The sequence below is a fragment of the Trachinotus anak genome, unplaced genomic scaffold (assembly GCF_046630095.1).
Source record: "Trachinotus anak isolate AG129_WGS33_773 ecotype Australia unplaced genomic scaffold, CSIRO_AGI_Tana_v1 ptg000019l, whole genome shotgun sequence".
In the NCBI taxonomy this organism is placed as follows: domain Eukaryota; kingdom Metazoa; phylum Chordata; class Actinopteri; order Carangiformes; family Carangidae; genus Trachinotus; species Trachinotus anak.
In genome coordinates, this window is record NW_027273870.1 from 29,342,214 (window position 1) to 29,365,139 (window position 22,926).

The 22,926-nt window shown below is 40.9% G+C and overlaps 1 protein-coding gene across 1 annotated transcript; it reads right to left on the bottom strand.

Annotated features, from left to right (window-relative positions):
- Window positions 1-14: 14 nt before the first annotated feature.
- On the bottom strand, window positions 15-22,814 carry LOC139636113 (uncharacterized). Its single transcript, XM_071503823.1, is given in 22 exon segments — window positions 15-957; window positions 1,117-1,163; window positions 1,484-1,657; window positions 1,916-2,089; window positions 2,271-2,444; window positions 2,641-2,814; window positions 4,248-4,421; window positions 4,527-6,294; window positions 6,804-6,857; window positions 6,987-7,115; window positions 9,109-9,188; window positions 10,571-10,732; window positions 11,063-11,233; window positions 12,231-12,404; window positions 12,813-12,986; window positions 13,473-13,646; window positions 13,853-14,020; window positions 15,021-15,194; window positions 15,301-17,068; window positions 17,394-17,444; window positions 17,567-17,695; window positions 20,911-22,814. Coding segments are annotated over 22 exon segments (6,750 nt in total). The 5' UTR covers window positions 20,972-22,814; the 3' UTR covers window positions 15-361.
- Window positions 22,815-22,926: the final 112 nt, after the last annotated feature.

Genomic DNA, 22,926 nt, shown 5'->3' on the forward strand with positions numbered 1-22,926 from the left:
TGAAGTGTGATAATGGTGGTTCCTGAACTCTTTTCTCACACATTCTGTGACATTTACACATAAAAGCATCTGGCTACCAGTTCTGATGAATTAACGTTTTTTACACTTTTACATGCAGTTTTCTGCTCTGTATCTGTAGTAGCACTTCTTCTCTAGCAGCGTCACACAGTGTGTAACGTCACCGCTGACGTCATTTGTTCACAGTCTTTTTTTTAACAAATACAAATCTCTTCTACACATGCACAAACTTAGATTTCTCAGTCAGATTCAGAAACTAAAAAATATACAACTTCCAAAATCACATTTTTATAATTACATTTACAGAAAAGAAATACAGCTAAATAAAAATGTAGATCATTCATTATAATCCCAGTTCTGCAGGAATACCAGACAGAAATAAGTAAATCATGGACACTTATCATTGCTCCTGCAATGAGCACAGAGACACTGAGGAGCCAGAACCAACCCAGAACCCAGGGTAGAGAGGTTCAGTGAAGGTGGTGTTGAAGGTGTGGAGGTGGATCAGTGAGTCAGAGGAGACTCTGTAGAAGGACAGAGTACCAGCAGGACAGTCCACATACACTGCTACTCTGTGAGAGACTGAGGATGGGGGAAGGTCTATCCATTTCTTATTGTGACTCACAGAGAAACCATCATCATCCGAGCAGCTCAGACTCCAGGACTGATCAGTCTCTCCAAACCTGCAGCTAAAACTGCGTCCTTTCCTTTTGATTCCTCTGTAGGTCACTGCTATGTGAACCTTTCCTTCCCACTCCACCTCCCAGTAACCGTGACCAGTCAGACCCTCTCGACACAGCAGCTGATGCCAGTGGTCAAATCTCTCAGGATGATAACCATTCGGCTGCTTCTCCCTCACTGGCGCCACCGTCCTGTTGTTGTCAGACAGTTTGAGGTTTCTGTGTGTCGTGTTTATGTCCAGTGTGAGTCCACAGGCGACTGATGGAGACAACAAGACACAACACAGCAGCAATTTATCATTTAGCACAGCTGATGGTTTATTTTTGGTTATTAACAGACTGAGCATTCATTAGATTCATTATTTAAACAGCTTTAACATGAGCTTGCTTTCATGAATCAAAGTGAGGACACACTTACACTTCCTCAGACCAGGTTTCAGCCTCTGCTCTCCACCATGATCCAACCTGGAGGAGGAAACAAAGTCAGACTGAACCACCAGAAGCTTTCTCATCGATGATCTGTCAGGGTTTAGCCTGACTGTAATGACGAATCGGCTAACCCATATTTTTAAAAGTATTATCACAGCCACATGAGGTCTGTGTAAATGCTAAAGCTTTTTATTGAAATATCTCAGGGTGCAGCTCCAATTAGTTAGGAGGTCAGTCTCAACAGGAGTGGGGATCTTCAGCACTTAAGGTACAGGTACAGACCGTGAACAAACAGTCCTCAGCTTGTCAATGTGACACAGAAAGAGTGTGTGTGAGCTCCTGAATTCAGGCCATACCTGAGAGTGTCCAGTCTCCAGTCTGGATCCTCTAGTCCAGCAGACAGCAGCTTCACTGCTGAGTCTCCTGGATGGTTGTAGCTCAGGTCCAGCTCTCTCAGATGGGAGGGGTTGGAGCTAAGAGCAGAGGCCAGAGAAGAACAACCTGCCTCTGTGACCTGACATCCTGACAACCTGGAGAAACACACACACGGGGACACACACACACACACACACACACACACACACACACACACACACACACACACGGGGGGGAGGGGGGGGTCCTTGATTCAGCTTTGTGTCAATATTTGATGCAAAAGCTCAATATAAAACTGGTGTCAATAAAACTCTGTCCACTGCTTTTTTTCCTATGAAAAAGGGTAAACTAATAATTTGGAGATGTCTTTGTAAAGTTGAATGGATCTGCTGAACAAATACTTGTCTCCTGACCTGAGAGTCTCCAGGGTACAGTGTGGACTCTTCAGTCCAGCAGACAGCAGCTTCACTCCTGAATCATGCAGGGCGTTGTTACTCAGGTCCAGATCTCTCAGACTGGAGGACTGGGAGCTGAGAACTGGGGCCAGAGCTTCACAACTTTTCTCTGACAGGTCACAGCTGACCAGTCTTTACAAAGATGCATAATACACATGTGAAAAGATTAGATTATATTTAATGTGAAACAAAATGTTTCTAAATTACAAATCTAACAAATACAGGTGACTCAAATCCACACTGATAAAATCTCTAAAAGAACCACCTAACCTAAGAAGACAATGAACTCACAAAGCCAACTAAGTGCTCACACCTGAGAGTGTCCAGTCTCCGGTCTGGATCCTCTAGTCCACCAAACAGCAGCTTCACTCCTGAGTCTCCTGGATGGTTGTAGCTCAGGTCCAGCTCTCTCAGATGGGAGGGGTTGGAGCTCAGAGCTGAGGCCAGAGAAACACAGCCTTCCTCTGTGACCTGACATCCTGACAACCTGGACACACACACACACACACACACACACAGAGAGAGAGAGAGAGATAAGAATCATAGTGGATGTCCCTGTTCAACTTGGTGTCAAGATTTAATTCAATAACTCAATATAAATCCAATATACATCATTATACATTCATCCTTTTGTAAATCATTATTTCAATGGTCCTCTACTGAACCAATACTTGTCTCCTGACCTGAGAGTTTCCAGGGTACAGTGTGGACTCTCCAGTCCAGCAGAGAGACGCTTCACTCCTGAATCCTGCAGGTCGTTCTTACTCAGGTCCAGATCTCTCAGACTGGAGGACTGGGAGCTGAGAATTGAGGCCAGAGCTTCACAGCTTCTCTCTGACAGGTCACAGTCATTCAGTCTTTAAACAGATGCATAATACATGTGTGAAAACATTATATTTAATGTGAGTTATAACTACATTTTAATAACCACTACTTTTGTAAGATTTTCTGAAAACATAAGTGATTCAATGAATGAAAACATGCATACAAATTACAAATGTGACAATTCTGAGCCACTTTTTATGGGTTGACAAATTGACACTGATAAAGTTATTAGTATGCACAATTAAGTTTACATACACAACATGAAACAAGTGATTGCATAAGAATACACACTTGTCAACGTTGGTAGTTACTAAAAAGCTTCATTGGTGGGAGTTGGAAGTAAGTGGTGCTGTTAAAGGTTCTCTAAATGAGATTTTAAACAATAACATAGCAGTAAACAACTATTTTAAAGACATAGTAGAGTAATGGAATCTTGAGCAAATCACACCCCTACTGTGTGTGTTGTAATCTGAGTTTCTCTGTCCTCTGTTTTGGTATGTGGGCCTTCCCCATGTTTAAGCATACAGGCACCACCCACATGCAAGCTGACATAGTGCAGTATGCAGCCTTTAGATGAAAGCACTACATTCAGGAGAAAGTGACCTTTCAGAGTTTCTTCCACTGAAGAAACTATTTTTTGTCTAAAAAGGCCTCATACAAAGAAATAGATAACGCCAGAGCACAGGGGTCAACTGGCTCATATCCTTTGCAGCCAATGGACCGTCAAAACATCTAGAAAGCTTTTTAAGTTTTTGTCAGCTCAATCAGTGTGTTTACCAGCTCCGTCATTGTCCTTATCAGCTCCATTAGTGTCATTTGTGCAACCGTGGATTAGTACAAGGCTGAATTCCTTTCCCAGTCTGACTGCAGAGGCAATGCTGCTCTGGCTTCATGGATGGAGAGCCACATGAGCTGTCTCTATCTTCAAAAATCTCTTGAAGACTCCTTTTTTCTGAGAGCACCTCCTTTCCAAACACCTCTGACGCCTTAATATTCTAAATGAACACTTACTTACTGTTACTGGCCTCAATCACTTTGTCTATTTGAACAAATTTAGTACTTAGAGCTAACTCCAAGGTCTTCTTGTACTGGGAGGCTTGAGTGTTATTACTCGTTCACTCATATATTTTCAATAAAAGTGTTTGCTGAGTTAGAATGCATATAAAGTTTCCCCCTGCTTCCAGTTTTTGCACTAAGATAGGCTCAACATGTGCTGGACTTCTCTCTGTACTGGAGGCGCAAAGAGGAGACTGATATTCATGCGAAACATCTTACTCTGGACAAGATAGCAAACAAGGTTTCACTAAATGATGGCTCTGTCGTAAACTTGTTTGGAAAATTGGAGCAGTACATGATCACAACATCTGAGAGACTTCTAGATACTTCATTATAAATCATTATCCATATGCATTAAATGCATTGTGCAGAACCTCAACTGAGGTACTTACAGGTGTGACAGTCTTACATGAGTCTCTGGAGTTTGCAGTTGGGACTTTTTAGTCCGTTAGAGAGCAGCTCCATTCCAGAATCCTGCAGTTTATTTCTGGTCAGGTTTACCTCCTCCAGACCAGAAGACTTCAGGCTGAGAACTGGCGAAATATACTCACAGGATCTGGCAGTGAGGTTACAGTCAGTCAACCTAAAAGGGGAAAAAATAACTTGACATTTTCTGTAATGTACTTCACTGCTTTCACACAACTCGGAGACTTCAGAGTTGTTGGGTTTCTGGGCACTAAATACTTACGAAGCTGTCTTTGACACTTTGAGAACTGGCAGCAGCCTCTCCAGAACTTCATCTGATCTGTTGTATTTCTTCAGATCAAACACATCCAGATCTTCATTGGAAACAAGCAGCACATAGGCCAGGGCTGACCAATGTGCTGGTGAAATTTTACTAACATCCCCTGAGCTCTGGTACCTTTGGACTTGCTCTACCAGAGACTGATCACCCAACTCATTTAAGCAGTGGAACAGATTGATGCTCTTGTCAGTACAGGACAGTCTCTTGATCTTCTCGTGAATGCACTTGATTGTCTCCTGATTGCTCTGCAGACATCTTCCTTTGAATCCAGATATTTTCTGAAGGAGCATCTGATTTTTATCCTTTGACAGACCAAGCAGGAAGCGCAGAAACAAGTCCCATTGCCCATGATTGCTTTTCAAGACCATATCCACAGCACTCTTGTGGAGGAGGGTGATAGAACTTTCGCCTTTAATTGGTGTCACTTTCACCTTTCTCTGAATGGGAAGCAGATTTTCTCCGCTATCTATGAAGGTTTCTAATACATACAGGGCTGCAAGAAACTCCTGAACACTTAAATGTACAAAAGAGCAACACTCCTGGCTGTGAAGACCATATTCTTTTCTTATGATCTGTGTACAAACCGCTGAATAAATTGCAGTTTGTTTTGGATCAATTTCACAATCTTTCAGATCGTTTTCATAGAAGATTATGTTGCCCTTCTTCAGCTGTTCAAACGCCAGCTTTCCCAATTTCATGATCATGTCTTTGTCTGATTCCCCTTCCTGATAATTCTTTTCTTGTTTCTGCTTTGTTTGGATGATGAGGAAGTGTGTGTACATTTCAGTCAAAGTCTTGGGCAACTCACTTTCATGAGTGCCTGTGAGGAGACTCTGGAGAGCCGTGGCTGAAATCCGACAGAACACTGGGATGTGGCACATGATGTACAGACTTCTCAGCGGCTTTGACTGAAGATGACTGAAGATCTTTTGAGCCTTATCCTTGTCGCAAATGTTCTTTTGAAAGTACTCCTCCTTCTGCTCATCATTAAAACCTCGTACCTCGGTCACTCTGTTGATAAACCCGGGAGGAATCTTACTGGCAGCAGCTGGTCTACTTGTGATCCAGACCAAGGCTTTGTGAAGGAGGTTCCCTCTGATTAAGTTGGTTAGAAGGATGTCTACTCTTGCAGCCTCTGTGACACAGCGGCACATCTCATTATTTTCAAAGTCCAGAGGGAACTTGCTTTCGTCCAGGCCGTCAAAGATGAACATAACATTAGAATTGTTGTAATCTGATGTTTCCAAATCTTTCACTTCTTCAAAGTAGTAGCCTATTAAGTCACTAAGACTGAAACACTTGTCTTTTATTAAATTCAAGTCTCTAAATGTGAACAGAAATATGTACTGGATAGTTTGGTTGGCTGTTCCTTCTGCCCAGTCATGAGTAAATTTCTGCACAGCGACAGTTTTTCCAATACCAGCAATTCCCTTCGTCAGGACTCTCTGGGGAGAGTTCTCCTCATTTGATAAAGGTTCAAAAATATTATTGAGGTGGATTTTCTTCTCCTCACTTGTATATCTTGTACATTCCAATTCAATCACTTCGTGTTCACTATTAACCTCCCCACTGCCTCCTTCTGTGATGTAGAGATCCGTATAGATCTTGTTTAAAGGAGTTGAAGATCCATCCTCCTTTGTCCCTTGAAACAGATTCTTGGTTTTATTTAGAAGATAAGATTTTAGTTCAGCTTGGCATCTTAGGATGTTTTCTGAAAGATGAATAAAAGTATAGTTACATAAATGATAACCATTTGCCCATATCTTATACTTTAAGCAAATATATGTGTGTATATGTGTGCTAAGTTTTTTGAACAAACTTGAAACATCAAAGCTGTGTCCAAAGTCAGTGGACGCATCCCTTGGAGGTTGCATTTAAGGACTGATTGTGTCATAGTGGTGCCACTGGGCTGCAGAGAAATGTGGCCTTGTCTTCCTAACCTATCCCAAGATTCATTGCATACAGTATTGAAAATAATATGGCAGCAAACACCAACAGAAACCCCAAAGATTGCACTTTTAAATGTGTGGGTTAAAAGTGTTGGGTTTCAGCTCAGTCCAACAGCTAATGGTACAACTGTTAAAACCAAGGACCTTTAAACCTACAGCCTACAGCTAGCCAACATTCTACTTGTAGAAAAGTTAAGGAAAAGTAGTAAAGTGTTTGTTTGTTTGTTTGTTTGTTTTGTTTTTTGTCATTTGATTGTGCAAAGCATAGTACCTTCTGTTTTGGAAGAAACAACATCAGTCTCAACAGTCCTGGCAGGTGATTGGACTGGAAGAGAAACATAGAACATCTCTTGAGAAACACAGAAATAATTCAATGCCTTTTGTTAAATTTTAGGCAATTACATAATTAAACATATTAATGTATTTAATTTATAAATTCAGGACAAATATTTACCATATGTGTTGTTCACATTGACATTTATATCCCTTGCATGAACACCAGTAAACTGAGGTGTGCTGACGACACCTCCACTGTGGGCGGTGATTGTCATGTTTCCATTTTGCTTCTGAGTTATAGCTGAATCTGAAAAGACAAAATGATCAGAAACCAGGAACCACACCTCAGTTTCTTTTTGTTAACACCTGACCTGTGTACAAGGGGTTCAGAGAGTCTGTTTTCTTAGAGATGATTTAGCAAAGACCTGAAACATCAAGAAGAAATAAAGCTTTGTAAAAATATGATATGTGAGACTGACACACGTACAACTTTAGATGGACTTTTCCTGACCTACAGAGCTAAGAAGGTGGAATTGTTTAAAATGTGAAAGGGATATGAGTTGAAAACTAAAATGTAACTTAAATAGAAAACCTGTTCACTTTCTGTCTTTGCTGCATGTTCTGTCACTTGGCATTTGCTTCTGCTGCCTCCTTAGGTTTGTTTTAACATGTCACTTAAATTTTACATAATACTGTAAGGCCCCTCAGATAATCACCACCTTGTCTTAGTGGGGGGTCTCCATACCCCCATGACTCTGGTAGCTGTGTTGTTGGGGATAATGCTCCTGGTAGAGTCAACTAAGACCCAGAATAGGTGGACCATGGTCCTCTCCTGGAGCCATGGATGAAAATGCTGGGTGCACTGCTAATCGTCACGCTGAGGCCAGCCTACAAAAGGGTTGTAAGGACATGGTACGTCAACCCTCCTTAGTTGGGAATAAGTTGGTGTGGGACGTGTATCGGTGCCAACTATAGTTGAGCTTACTTACACTCACAATACTGGCTCTGGAACACAACATGAACTCAGAGATGAAAGGTGCTGCCTAAAGATATTTGTCAAATGCTTCAAAGAAACTCTGTGACGAACGCCTGAATCTGATTTACATTTCCTCTGCAAAGGAGGCAGAATTTAAAAGCTAAAGGGAGGCCATGTCAAAAAGCTCCGCAGTGGTAAAGTACCAAGGTTGACATCAGGTTTAAAAAAGTGCCAACCTCCAGGGGCTAAAAAAATGAAGCAGCTAGGGAACTGCTAAAAACTGTATTTCCTCTAACGACCACTAGAGTCTGGCTCCAGCAGTGAGTCAGTCCCCAGAGACTCCCATGTTCAAATGTTCAACTTTACAGCAGAAATCAACATGTTTACAGCCTGGTACAGAAACTGTTCTGGTCTCTAGAGATAATTTCCTCCTTCATGACAACTGTAAGGGGGGTGAATTTTTATATAACTTGCCCGTGACAGGTGAGTGAGAGTATTCTTGCCACAAACTGACATTCAACAAAGTCTTAGCTCCACACACGTCCCACCTCTTTGCCCATTTTGTACAAGTGAAGCGTGTTCTCAGCAGGTGTTGGGGTCTGCCAGGTTTGTGCCTTGTCACAGACTTTGTTATTTTCATGGACGGCTGAGGTCACACAGATCATAGAGCATATTGAGCAAAGAGGCTGAAATGCTGATTTTAGATTTTGCAGGTGTTTTAAAAATGTGTTGTACACATTGCTGATGACCCAACTAACCACTACGATTGGACATGTTTATTGTCAGATCAGTCATTTGTACAGGTGTGAGAATGGAGGTGTTCAAAGGCAATTTTTCATGATGTGCATTCCCTCAAGCATGACCAGCTGCGGCTGTAATAATAAATAATTAAGCTGGCAGCAGAACTGCCAGGAAGTGAAATCAGGAAGCAGAGGGTGAGAGTACTGCCCACACGATTTGTTCACCCAGCACAGATGGTTTTTCGGACATTCACAGATTTTGATTTTCTGTGAAAGGATTTACTTATATGTTCACACATTTATTTGTTGTCAGATAATTTTCCCCACAAAAAATTACTTCTGAACATCATTCCACAAACACTAATGTTTTAGGCCACGTGCCCCACGTTCGTCAGAGTAACACTCACCAGTTTTAGTCTGGTTTTCACTTGGCTGACCAAACAGGTTGGATCAAGTCAACTGTCAGACAGTTCATAATTATAGTCTGGGCATTTATTTCTCTCTGCTTCATACAGAGCTTTTACAGTTTTGGTGCCAGAGTGTCCGTACAGTGATACTTAATGAGGAAATAAAAACCATCTTACCATCGTACTGTGATGCTTCTGAATCCACGGTCTGGACAGCTGTTACCCAGTTTCCCATTCTGCATTCCTTCAGCCAACAGCTGATGAGGACGAAGTGCACATCGCACTGTGGTTAATATTAACTTCAGAGTTAATGTACACTGAGTGGAAATGAAAGTCAAATTTCATCATGTGAGAGGAAGTGGTTCTGTTGTCTGTGTTACCGCCCACATTACTAATCTTATGTAATCTAATTTGTTGGGGTTTTTTTGGCTTGTTTTTTAAGAATCCATTTTAATGTCATTTTATTTTTCAGATGAAAAACTGAAGCTGATGTGCAACAGTGATAAAACTAAAGTTACTGTTTTTGGTTGAAGAGAAGCTGATAATACCTTTGTTTGTAATGGAGAAAAGATTTGTCCATTGTTTTTTTTTTTATCTTGGCATCTCAATGAATCATAACGGCTCATTTTAAAATTTACATGCAAGAGCTGTATAAACAGGCACCAAGAGCTGCTTGTTATTTCTATTTTATATTTTCTACTCACTTCAAATACCTCCTCTCTTTTAGCATTTTATTATTACATCTTCATTATTCTGCATTTTTATTTGGTTTTTAATATCCTACCTTATTTCTAGTTTGACTCACATTAGTACAGTTCCTGTTTTAGTATTTTATTATTTTAGCTTTATTATTATTATTATCTTAAGCTTTGTTTTCCTGTCTTCAGTGTTTTCTCAGTGCAAATATATGAGATTCACATTAGCTTTTCCTCAGTTCCTGTTATTATCTTGTTTTATTGTTTTTATTTAAAGCTTATACCTTTATGGCTGTGTGTGGACAGGGGTGGGATGGATTATTTTTATTTTGTAGAGCATTTTGTGTTACATTGTTTGTATTAAAAGTGCTACACAAATATTCCATTTGCTCTTTTGACAGGTTAAGTCCCACCTGTTTGTTATATGCATATGAATTCTGGAAGATTGAAAAGGAAACATATTGGAAAAACTACACATAAAGAAGAAAAAAGGGGGTGAACTACACAAATCTGAAAGGTTGAAATGACAACTTGTGTTAACATGATATATGGGGTAGGGGGTGGGGGGGTGGGGGGGCACTTCTGGGTGAGGCTGCTGAATGGTAAAGAAACTGAACTTCAAGAAAAGGTTTCTCGCACAACTTCATCTAATTCCAAGGTGAAGGTCATGGAAAAGAGAAAAAAGTCTAAAGGTGTGAAAACTCCACTTAATAGGATACAGAACAACTTTATTGTCAGACTGAAGGTATGAGACAGAAAAGAATAAAACAACCAATCATATGCATCCACATACAGTAGATATCAGCCATTGGGGCTTCCATAAACACAGGTTGGGCAGGTTGGTCACGTGGCTTTAGTCTAGTCATTGTCAGGCTGGTAGAGGTAAAGGGAATATTCAATAGAAGACATGGGTGACACCATATTTAATCCATAACTTGTTTGATCACTCCATCACCTTCAGTGTGTTCAGTTTGTAACATTTGTCTTTCTGTAACTCAGTCAGCAGCTTCCGACCGGCTGCGCCTGGATCACTCTTGCTCAGCTCCAGCTCTCTGAGGCGAGACGTGATTGACTTCAAAGCCGAGGCCTCTGTGCACTCCAACAACCTGAGAGACAAATACAGTGCTTTGATACCACAGTGACGGGAAACGCTACTTTCTTTCTTGATGTCTGTTGCTGAAACTGTTAGTCTCAATAGACAAACTACCATAACTTTACATTTATTCGTGGCTTTTTGTTTAAATGTATTATACAGTGTATGTGTTATTTAAATGTACTTGTAGATGTTGAAGTCAGGCAGTAGGTGTCAATGTGTTTGACATTTGAACAACCAGCTGCAGCCTGAGTCTGACACTAAATATTACATCAGTTATATTTATTTTTTCACAGAACTAGTGACAAGAGAAGAGAGAATAAAACTGTCTGAGAAGTCTCACCTCAGTACCTCCAGTCTACACTGGGGTGTCCTCAACCAATCAAAGAGCGGTGTTACCCCCTGATCCATCAGCCGGTTGTAGCTCAGGTCAAGCTCTTTCAGGGCAGAGAGAGAACTGAGGCCAGCGGCCAAAGGCCGACAGGCGGCCGTCGTTAATGTGCAGCATTTCAGGCTGGAAGGAGACATTTAAATACAGTTCAGATCTTTCAGTGGAGACATATCAGATAGACTCATTCATTCGAGAGGAGTTCATATATTTGGGCTATGACTGAGGAGAAAACAGATTTCTTGATTTTTTTTAAACTAATTGGATAAATGTTTATGAGTTTTATCTCTAAATTAGTTAGAGTTTAATAAAGTTTCTGGTCCTCAGAGGATCAATCCTGATGGTTTCCATGACTCACTGCTTCCTCACTTAAATACAAAAATCTAATGAGCAGAAACATTCACTCTCCCCAGAGCATGAACTATCTCTCTGAGTAACAGAGTTGGCATCACTTGACTTTCAGTCCTCTTGTATTTATGAACATTTATAACCAACCTTTAAGGAATGGCTAATAATACAATACCGTGTAGTTGTAAGCAGATTTTAATGTTTATTAATGTATTTGTTAACAACTATAAATCTTCCTCCCACCCATAAGTGATCACTAGTGTTTAGACTGATAATAATGACAAGATATTAAATCATATCTAGTAAAATAGAAGAGGTTATGAAATATTAACACTTGTATGTGTGTACAACTACATTATATTAGGGCTGCACGATATGAAAAAATAAATCATATTGTGATTGTTTTGGCAGATATTGTGATATGTGATATGATTTCATTAGGAGAGATTGTTTTTCATTTCATTTTCACCGGAAAAAAATTTAAATGATGATGATGCAATTTTTGTTGTACCAAACAAACTTGTTCCCTTACATCTGAAGAATTTGATGTGTAGGCCGGGGCGTCTCTGTGGCACCACAGCACTTATGGTGATAACAATACGCAACAATGTCGTGACACATTTTACCCAAAAAATAGCAGCTCCTGTGATTTGGATATTGCACTTGGCCATATTAAGATTTCAATCATTGTGCAGCTGCATTACAGTGTTGTTGGGAGTTTTAGCCTCAAATACCTGAAAACTGTCTCTGCACCTGAATGTGTGACAACACTCACTTCAGTGTCTCCAGACGACAAAGTGGCTCCGCCAAGAACTCAGTGAGGTTTTCCACACCACGGTCTCTGAGGTCATTTCTCGCCAGATCCAGAACTCTCAGGTGGGCGGGGTTTGACTTCAGACTGGAGCCCAGCGCAGCACAGCCCTTCTCTGTGAAGCGACAGCCGGCCAGTCTGTCATGGAAAATAGGTTTGACTTATAGGTGATAACATGCAGTTGCAGCTCCTACTATGTAAAAATAAAAAAAAGACTGAGCTCCACTGAGGCTCCAACCATCCATCCATCAGTTTTCTTTCACTGATCCTGGTCTTAGTCACAATAGCATCAGGCTGAACACAGTAACCCAGACATCCTTCTCAACACTCAACCTGCAGTGTTCTTGGTTTTCAGGATCCATGTAAGTCCTTTAATGTGTTCTGACTCTGCCTTGTTTCCCTCCAGCACAGTCACCTGGATTTCTCTGCTCATCTAAACACCTGGTTACCAGAGATCTAGACTAACTTAGCAACCACTGCACATTTAACAGCATGTGTCTGGTGTCTCATCACAAAGCAGGACTTTAAGTATGAGGACTGTCTCACCTCAGTGTTTCCACTTTGCAGTTTGGATCTCTCAGTACAGCAGCAATCTCCGTCACTCCGGTATCACCCAGATCGTTCCCTCCCAGATCCAACTCCCTCAGGTGGGAAGGGTTCGAAGCCAGAGCTGAGGCCAGAGCTGCAGCACAGGCCTCTTTTAGATCCGTCTTAAAAAGGCTTTAGAAGAACAGGAGATGTTATTCAGTCTTATTTTTCAGAGTCCCACATGTTGCTTAGTCTTGTAGTTTGGTTTGCTTGCCAACACAGCAAGAAAGTGTTGCGTTTCCCTTTTCCTCCTTAATTTGGACGGTCCAATTCACTAAGCACTGTGGTCAGGCAGTGCTAGCTGTTTGGGAAGGAGTAAACAGACACATTCTGCCTCCATGACCCATGATGTTTCCAACTGCTTCTTTTCACGTACCAGCAAAGCTAGCCAGCTAACAGCTAGCCTACCACCACCAAAAGTAAAACTAGCAAGTCCCAGAACTTTTATTTCCCTGTGTCCTGTTAGCGATCAAGCTAGTTATCAGTTCACCCCGTAGTTAGCTGTGTTTTAGTTGAGAGCAGGAAATTAGTAGTAGTAAATTGTTTTTTAAAGCCCATATATTTAGTTACTGGTACCGCTTTGAAGGTAACTTGTGTCTTACTTTAGCCAAATCTTACCATAATCGCTCCACCTGGCAGTCGAGATGCTTCAGAAAGTCAGAGAGCTGAGCGACTGCTTGGCCTCCAAACCTGTTCCTGCTCAGATCCAGGTTTTTCAGATGAGATGGGTTCATCCTGAGAGCTGAGGCCACAAGGTTGATTCCATGGCCTGTAATGCCACACCCAGATAACCTGCAGACAAAATAGACACCTGGCTTTTGGTCAACTATTGGTGAGGTGGTTCTTAAGTTTGCTCTTGATATTCATGGTCCCCAGAGGCTCGATCATACTCATTCCCCTTTCACCATCATCAGGGTGAAATTTACATTCGTAAAGAAGAAGTTTAGAAGCAGATTGCCATGATGAGTGGGTCCTCGGACTGTTTATCTTGTCTTTACCTCAGTGTTTCCAAAGAACACTTGTTGAGAACTTCTGAGAGCAGCTCCGCTCCTTCATCATGAATTTTATTCTTGCTGAGGTTCAGCTCTTTCAGGGGGGAGGCATTTGAAGTCAGACCACTGGCTAAACACAGGCATCCTTTGCTTGTAATACTACATTCTTTCAAACTACACAAAAGGAAACAAAAAGCACATTTATTGATCAATAAAGAAACCGTCAGGCTTGATTCTAAACTTGAATTTGGAGGAAAGCAATTATTATACAAGACTATACAGAACAATAAACAGTAAAATGACATTTGCACCTGAACTTTGAGCCTCGGGAAAGTTCTATTGTTAGTTCATGTATTGATAATGATATTTAGTTTATTTATGCTGCTGTGAAGCCAAGGACAGCTTTCTACACTGTGGACAGCAAGTCCACCTTTTTGCATAATTACTCATGTTAAACCCATATCCTGTTTCAGTGAGAACTAACAGAGATGTTCAGGGTAACACACTCTTGAGAGCTCATGTCCCCCTTTGTTTCAATACATGTTGGTTTCCTCTTTAATGCTACACCGCAGTTGCTTTATCATGAATTACAATTACATCTTTCTTTCTTTTTTTTTGGCCATTTTTGCCTCCTGATTTGAGTGCATGTAGGTCACATGACTTTAGTTCAGATAGGAATAGAAAAACAGATGCAGATTTGAGGTGTTCACACCAGTATTACATCTCACTCACACATTGAAACCGGACTGTTTCAGGAGTTTGGTTAAAGGAACAGCTTAATGGGTTTTTAACCAACTCTACACAATTTGGAATTGATTGATTTGAATGATTTCCCTCAGAGTGTTTGACTACTTTGGTCAAGCACTTAATGTAATAAAACATCTAAAAGCAGAAATCTTATCAGATGGGGGTCTGTGGTCAATTTTGTGTCAGTTTAGGGTAACTGATGTAAAAAAGTTTGAGTACCAATGATCTACACTATTTGAGTCTGAGGAAGACGGACAACAACAAAAAAGATTTGGATTAGGTGAAAACCTGTTGAAGACTGGAAATCACCACTGCATCCATGACAGAAAAGACAGAGTGTTACTCCCAGTTTAGGTGTTCTACAGTTGTTATTACTTGTATCATACGAATGTGTGCAGTACATCTGTAAATTATTGCCTGATTTTACCTGAGTTTTTGGAGTTTGCAGTTGGGACTTTTTAGGCTGCCAGAGAGCAGCTGTATTCCACGATCCTGCAGTTTATTACTGGTCAGGTCTAATTCTTCCAGACCAGAGGACTTCAAGCTGAGAACTGATGAAATATACTCACAGGATCTGTCAGTGAGGTTACAGTCAGTCAACCTAAAAGGGAAAAAAAATAACTTGACATTTTCTGTAATGTACTTCACTGCTTTCACACAACTTGGAGGCTTCAGAGTTGTTGGGTTTCTGGGCACTAAATACTTACAAAGCTGTCTTTGACACTTTGAGAACTGGCAGCAGCCTCTCCAGAACTTCATCTGATCTGTTGTATTTCTTCAGGTCAAACACATCCAGATCTTCGTTGGAAACAAGCAGCACATAGGCCAGGGCTGACCAATGTGCTGGTGAAATTTTACTAAGATCCCCTGAGCTCTGGTACCTTTGGACTTGCTCTACCAGAGATTGATCACCCAACTCATTTAAGCAGTGGAACAGATTGATGCTCTTGTCAGTATAAGACAGTTTCTTGATCTTATTGTGAATGTACTCGATTGTCTCCTGGTTGCTTTGTGGATGTCTTCCTTTGAATCCAAGAACTTCATGAAGAAGCTTCTGATTTTTATCCTGTGACAGACCCAGCAGGAAGCGCAGAAACAAGTCCCATTGCCCATAATCACTGCCTAAAGCCTTATCCACAGCACTCTTGTGGAGGAGGATGATAGGACTTTCTCCTTTCTCTGGTCTCACTTTCACATTTGACTGAGTGGGAAGAAGATTTTCTCCGCTATCTATGAAGGTTTCCAATACATACAGGGCTGCAAGAAACTCCTGAACACTTAAATGTACAAACGAGTAAATCTCTTGCTTGTGAAGACCATATTCTTTTCTTATGATCTGTGTACAAACTCCCGAATAAATTGCAGCTTGTTTTGGATCAATTTCACAATCTTTCAGATTGTTTTCATAGAAGATTATGTTGCCCTTCTTCAGCTGTTCAAACGCCAGCTTTCCCAATTTCATGATCATGTCTTTGTCTGATTCCCCTTCCTGATAATCCTTCTGTTGTTTCTTCTTTGTTTGGATGATGAGGAAGTGTGTGTACATTTCAGTCACAGTCTTAGGCAACTCACTTTCATGAGTGCCTGTGAGGAGACTCTGGAGAGCCGTGGCTGAAATCCAACAGAACACTGGGATGTGGCACATGATGTACAGACTTCTCAACGGCTTTGACTGAAGATGACTGAAGATCTTTTGAGCCTTATCCTTGTCATTAATTTTCTTTTGAAAGTACTCCTCCTTCTGCTCATCATTAAAACCTCGTACCTCGGTCACTCTGTTGATAAACTTGGGAGGAATCTTACTGGAAGCAGCTGGTCTACTTGTGATCCAGACCAGGGCCTGATGCAGCAGTTTCCCTCTGATTAAGTTGGTTAGTAGGGCATCTATTGTTGTAGTCTTTGTAAAACTGCGGCACATCTCATTATTTTCAAAGTCCAGAGGGAACTTGCTTTCGTCCAGGCCGTCGAAGATGAACAAAACTTTAGAATTGTTGTAGTCTGATGTTTCCAAATCCTTCACTTCTTCAAAGTAGTAGCCTATTAAGTCACTAAGACTGAAACACTTGTCTTTTATTAAATTCAAGTCTCTGAATGTGAACAGAAATATGTACTGGATAGTTTGGTTGGCTGTTCCTTCTGCCCAGTCATGAGTAAATTTCTGCACAGCGACAGTTTTTCCAATACCAGCAATTCCCTTCGTCAGGACTCTCTGGGGAGAGTTCTCCTCATTTGATAAAGGTTCAAAAATATTATTGAGGTGGATTTTCTTCTCCTCACTCGTATATCTTGTACATTCTAATTCAATCACTTCGTGTTCACTATTAACCTCCCCACTGCCTCCTTCTGTGATGTAAAGCTGCGTATAGATCTTGTTTAAAGGAGTTGTTGATTGATCCTCATTTGTCCCTTGAAACAGATTCTTGGTTTCATTTAGAAGGTAAGATTTTAGTTCAGCTTGGCATCTTTGACTCTTTTCTGAAAGATGAACAAAAGAATAGTTTCATGCATTTCATTCATTTTCTCATACTCTTCTTATGCACTACTGGTTTTCAGACAAACTCAAACAAACAAAACCCAAGAACCAGACTTGAATCACATTTATTCCAGATAAAGTAAAAGATAGACGGATGACAGGAAAAACAGAACGACAGGTGATGGTCAGTAACTTTGCTCAGTACCTGTATTTGGTAATTGTGTAAATTATGCCACACCTTCATAACAAATCACTCTAGGTACATTCTACTAGCAAAAAAAGCTGTATAGTGATTTTTTTGTCATTTGATTGTGAAAAGCACTATACCTTCAACTTTGGGAGAAACATCAGCCTTGTCTGTCCTGGCAGGTGATTGGACTGGAAGAGAAACATAGAACATCTCTTGAGACACAGAAATAATTCATTTTGTTAAATTTTAGGCAATTACACAATTAAACATATTAATGTGTTGAATTTATAAATTCAGGGGAAACATTTACCATAAGTGTTGCTGACATTGACATTTATATCCCTTGCACGAACATCGGTTAAGTGAGGTGTGCTGACGACACCTCCACTGTGGGCGGTGATTGTCATGTTTCCATTTTGCCTCTGAGTAATAGTTGAATCTGAAAAGACAAAATGATCAGAAACCAGGAACCACACCTTTTTTGTGTGTTTTGTTGACCTGAAAGATTGAAAACAAATAAAATTCTGTAAAAATGCGACACGGGGGACTGATACTCATACAACTTTAAATGAACCAGACAACATCAGTTGGATTTATCTTGACCTACAGAACTAAGAAGGTGAAATTGTTAAACAAGTAAAGGAAATCTGAGTCAAAGCCTTAAATGTGACCCCAGTAGAAAACTTGTTCACATTTACATTTACTCCTTTACACTTTTATCCAAAGTTTGCAGGTATGGCAATGCTAGAAGCCTTTCCTAGGATGAATGCAGTGGCCAAGAAGGAGGGTAAGGCTGTATAATTGAGTTCAAGTAGATGGGTGAAGACAAAGAAGTTACTCTGAATGCAGCATTTGAGACTTGAATTTTATCTGGGCAGGGGTTAGTGCACAAAGGAGGCCTGTCAGAAGAGATAACCATGGCCTGTACCAACAGCTAGGTGGCGTACTTAGTCAGGTAAAGCCTGATTTTTCTGATGTTGTATTGTGTGAAGGGACACAACCGAAAGATGGATGCAATATTGATATCATGACAGAGAGACTGATTGGCCGGGATGACTAGGAGTTCAGTCTAAGAGAGGTTTAGTTGAAGGTAGCATTCTGTCATCTATTCGGTCACATCTCAGAGAGACAGGCCGAGGTCCATGCAGAGACAGTGGGGTTGTCTGCATAGCAGTGATATTAGAAGCCAAGCGAGTGGATTATAGGACCCAAGGAGGTGGTGTACATTGCAAAGAGGAGGGTTCCCAGTACTGATCTTTGGGGCTTTTGTGGAATTGATCCACCCAGTCCTACTTTGTATACATTTAGATAAGAATGGAAGTAGTGAGACCAGTTGATAGTTCTCCACTTGAGTAGGGTAAAGTGAGGGCTTTTTGAGCAGAGGAATTACCTGAGCCTGTCTGAATGCAGTTGAAAATGGTCCCAAAGCCAGTAAAGCATTTTTCACATGTGAGTGCTAGAACAATGGTGGGAGCCATGACTTAGAGGAGGTTTGTAGAACTGGGGTCCAGCACACATGTAGTGGGACAGCTACCAATCACAAGTTTTGACACATCATTCATTTGTCATTTGTTTGTCACCCCCATAACCCTGGTAGATGTGCTGTTGGGGACAACAGCCACAGGTAGGATCACTGAGGGCCAGGAATATGGAAACCAGAGCCCTCTCCTGGACCCATGGATAGGAGAGGTGTGATTACCTGGTGGATGGACCTACACCCATCAAGCTCAGTCATGCTCAGCCTGAAGAGATGACATGGGGCGCCTTGGGGGTCCACCACTCACAAGACTGGATGAAAGGGTTCAGTGCACTGCCAAATGGACACCAAACAAAGGCACAAGCCTTGTCATGCTGAGCCAAGATATTAATGATGGGGAATACAATCTGCCTTGATGGAGAGAAACTGGTGCAAGACTTGGTGAGGTACCAACTAGATATAGTTGAATTTACCTCTTTGAAGAGCATTGGCTCTGCAACAAAATTACTGACATGGGCTAAAGTCAGGGCATTTTCCCTGGGAAACACAAAGGTAATCTCTATTCAGCTGAGGGTTGCAGAGGAAGGGTCTGACTGTTGTCTGTGCTTATGTGGCTGCTCTTGAAGTTTCTGGATGGTGATCCTGGTGAGGGCACCACCTGGGGATTCTATTGTTCCTCTGTGGGACTTTGATGTCAATGTGGGCAAATGTAGAGAAATCTGCAGGTGGGTGACTGGGAGGAGTGGCCTGATTGGTGTTTTATTATTCATGGACTTTCCTCTTTGATAAAGCTTATAGCTTATATTTAGGGCTGACTCAAGCTTGTCTGAACAATACCTTATGCTACTATAGGCCTAGACTGCTGGGGGACTTGCCATGATGCACTGAACACCTCTCTTCTCTCTCTCTCCATCTGTACCACTTCATATCCCACTTACACATCTTACTCACTTGGCTTCTTCTCTCTCCTGTAGTTTTGTATTTTCTTGTCTCTTGTCTCCTGATGCTCTCTGTATGTCTGCCTCCAGAGCTGTAGAGTCTGGATCTGTGACTACAAACTACCACCTCCCCTCATGGCACTGCTCAACACCCACTGCTACAAATATTATGATTATTACCATACACCTCTATGTGGAACTCCTCCTGCTCTCTCTGCTCTTCTGTCAAAAGGGAGTTTTCTTTGCCACTGTTGCCAAGTGCTTACTCATGGAGGACAGTGGATACAGTCTAGACTTGCTCTATGTGAGAAGTGCCCTGAGGTAACTCTTGTTATGATTTTGTGCTAAATAGATAAAACTGACTTGACTTGACTTGACTTGTCTGTGACTCTGAACAAAAACTGTTTTGTGCGTGCTGGGTTCAGACCTGCAGAGAGAGGAAATGGGTGTTGTAGAACAAGAAAACTTTAACTGTAGGTCAACCACAGAAAGGAAACCTGAAGCTGAGTCAGAGTTTCTCTTTGTACACTTCTAAAACCTTCCACTGTTGACAAAAGCATTAACAACCAACATTATGAGCAACAAATATAACAACTTCTGCTCTGCTGACTGAGAAGAGAAGATAATGCTAATTAAATTGTAAAATATGCATTCTAATTAAATTTCACTTTTTGAAGTTGGAGATATTGTGTGTCCATCTGTTGAACCTCTGAAATGAAAATTGTGTATATTCATTTTCAACTGAGAGATGTCATGTTAAGAATTTTTGATGACAAAGTACTGACTGGTCAAGTTGGCAGAACAACTACCAGGAAATGAACCCAGGAACTAGGAGACAAGTTTGATTCTCTGTGAAAGGATTTTATTTGCATGTTTCCACATTTGTTTGTATTCATGCAAATACTTTTTCACAAACTCACAACAAGTGACGCAGAGCCACAAGTTGTGCAATTCCTTCTTAGCATCATTCCACAAACTCATAAGGTTTTAGATGCTCATTGTAACATTAGCATTGTTAACCAGTTCTACTTAGTCTAGTTTTCACTGCCAAACCAAACTGGTTTAGTCAGATCAACTGTCTTATGGTTACTACTTGTTTTTATTACTAAATGGCAACAGTAATAAAAACAAACAACAACATTTTTTTACTGTGACCGTTTGTCTTAGTGTTTTAAAGTGACGTGAGTGAGTGCCCATAAACAGTGATTCTTAATAAGGAAAGAAAAACCACCATCTTACCACACTGTGATGCTGCTGGATCCACAGCCTGCCCTGTAAAGTAAGTAATCCTGTTTCCCATTCTGCATTCCTTCACCCAACTCCCCTGACTTCAGGCATGAAAGACAAACACTCCACGGTAAACAATACAAGTCATTTTACATGACAAAGCCTCCTTCTCCTTTTCCATAAAGTTTCATTTTCCTCTAATTCCAGTTGATATTGATAAGAGGAAAAAAGGAGCACATCCCTCTGTAGTTAATATTAACTTCAGAGTTTATCTGCATGGAGCAGAAATGAAAGTTGCTTCCTTCTCTTTTAATCTCAGCTGTTGCCAAGGATTATGTTTGATGACGTGAGAAAGCAGGAAGTGTTTCCGCTTTGTGTTAACACCCACATTACTCATCATCTTACCCCGACAGTAGACTATAGTGTCACACTTCAACTGAAAAATACTCTGACAGAACCTATTTTGATGTCATTTAACTCTTCAAAAAGAATAGTTTTGTACTGTACATGAAAAAGGTGATATACATAAAGAGGGCTGTCACTTTTGCAGATATCCACTTGGTCTGGAGTGTTGAAGCCTCATATTAGTTTCAGGCAAACTGTTTGTTTTGTCCCACTTGGCATGTGTCTGTCTCTCCTCCCCTCAGTGTGGCTGTGTGTATCAGTGATTAAACAGGTGGGACCCTGTGATTGGTCCATTCCAAGGGACTGCTGCCTCTGGATTGGACCAATGGTTAACCCCGACTCCCTCATCTCTCCCACTGTCAACAATGAGCCAGTACCTAGTTCCGTGTATTGGTCTGGGTGTTCTGTAAGTAGAGTCATTGTAGACCAACACCATGGAAGGTTAGCAAAGTTCTCTGTGCAGATTTAGTGATTCTGACAGACTGGTTTGATAGGAGTGAGAAGCCCTTTTTGTCTTTATTTTTATGGTTTTGAAGATAATTTCTGTCAGTAATAATAAAACTCTACTCAACAAGTTAATAGCAGACATTTGTGAACATCTTTATAAAGAATTCTAACAAGTCAAGAAACACAGTGTGAATGTACAACAAATGTGGGAAAAGCCGATCATGGTGGTCAATAGCTTCCCCGATCAATATCATATAACTTTAACAAGCTAGTGGGGCCTGAAAACAATGCTTGGAAACACAATGCTCAGGAAATACATTACTTAAACTAGAATGTATTATGTTTATGACCATGGGTGAAAATAACTTTCCAATCAGAGCTGAGTGTGTAAGTAACATGCTGAGAGAGAAGGGTACGTGTGTGTTTGAATACATGAACTTGTTTATCTGCTTAGTTAGACTGTGGGAGTGTATTTGGGTATAAATGGGTTATGGTTATGCTGTGTTGTAAACACTTTGGTTAACGCAAAATGTTCATTTGACATCCCAATAAAGCTCCATTTGAATTTGAGTGGTGCCATTTTTCCCATGGTGATTGTGTATCTGTGCCAGTTTCTTGGAGGAGAGTAACAGTGTTGACTTGTCTCAACTGACCTTTGGACGAATCTAATATTTTGAAGTAAGTTTACCTTCTGTTGTAGTGACGACATGATGGGGGGGCAGCGGGGTGGCCTTCTCGTCATGTTAGCCTCGCGCTGTATGTTTTCCAACATGGACGGCTTTTTGTTGTTTTACAACACACTACACCACACACAACATTACACAGTACACCCAACAAAACACCACACAAACAACACATGACACCACAAGCTACATAACACACTACGCCACACAGCACCAAACTCAACTTCACATATTACACTACACACAACAGCATCTAACTCCACACACAACACACTACACCACAACCTGCAGCACACACAACACCGTACTACACCACACAAAACACACCACCATACACCACACAACACCACTAACTATGTACAGTACATATACTGCATATTCAGTTTTTTATTCAGAGTTTTTCATTTGAAATGACAAACAGTGGTGCAACCACTCAGCTAAAAGTAACTTACAGTTGAAACTGGTAAAAGGTAACAAATGAATTGTGGTTATG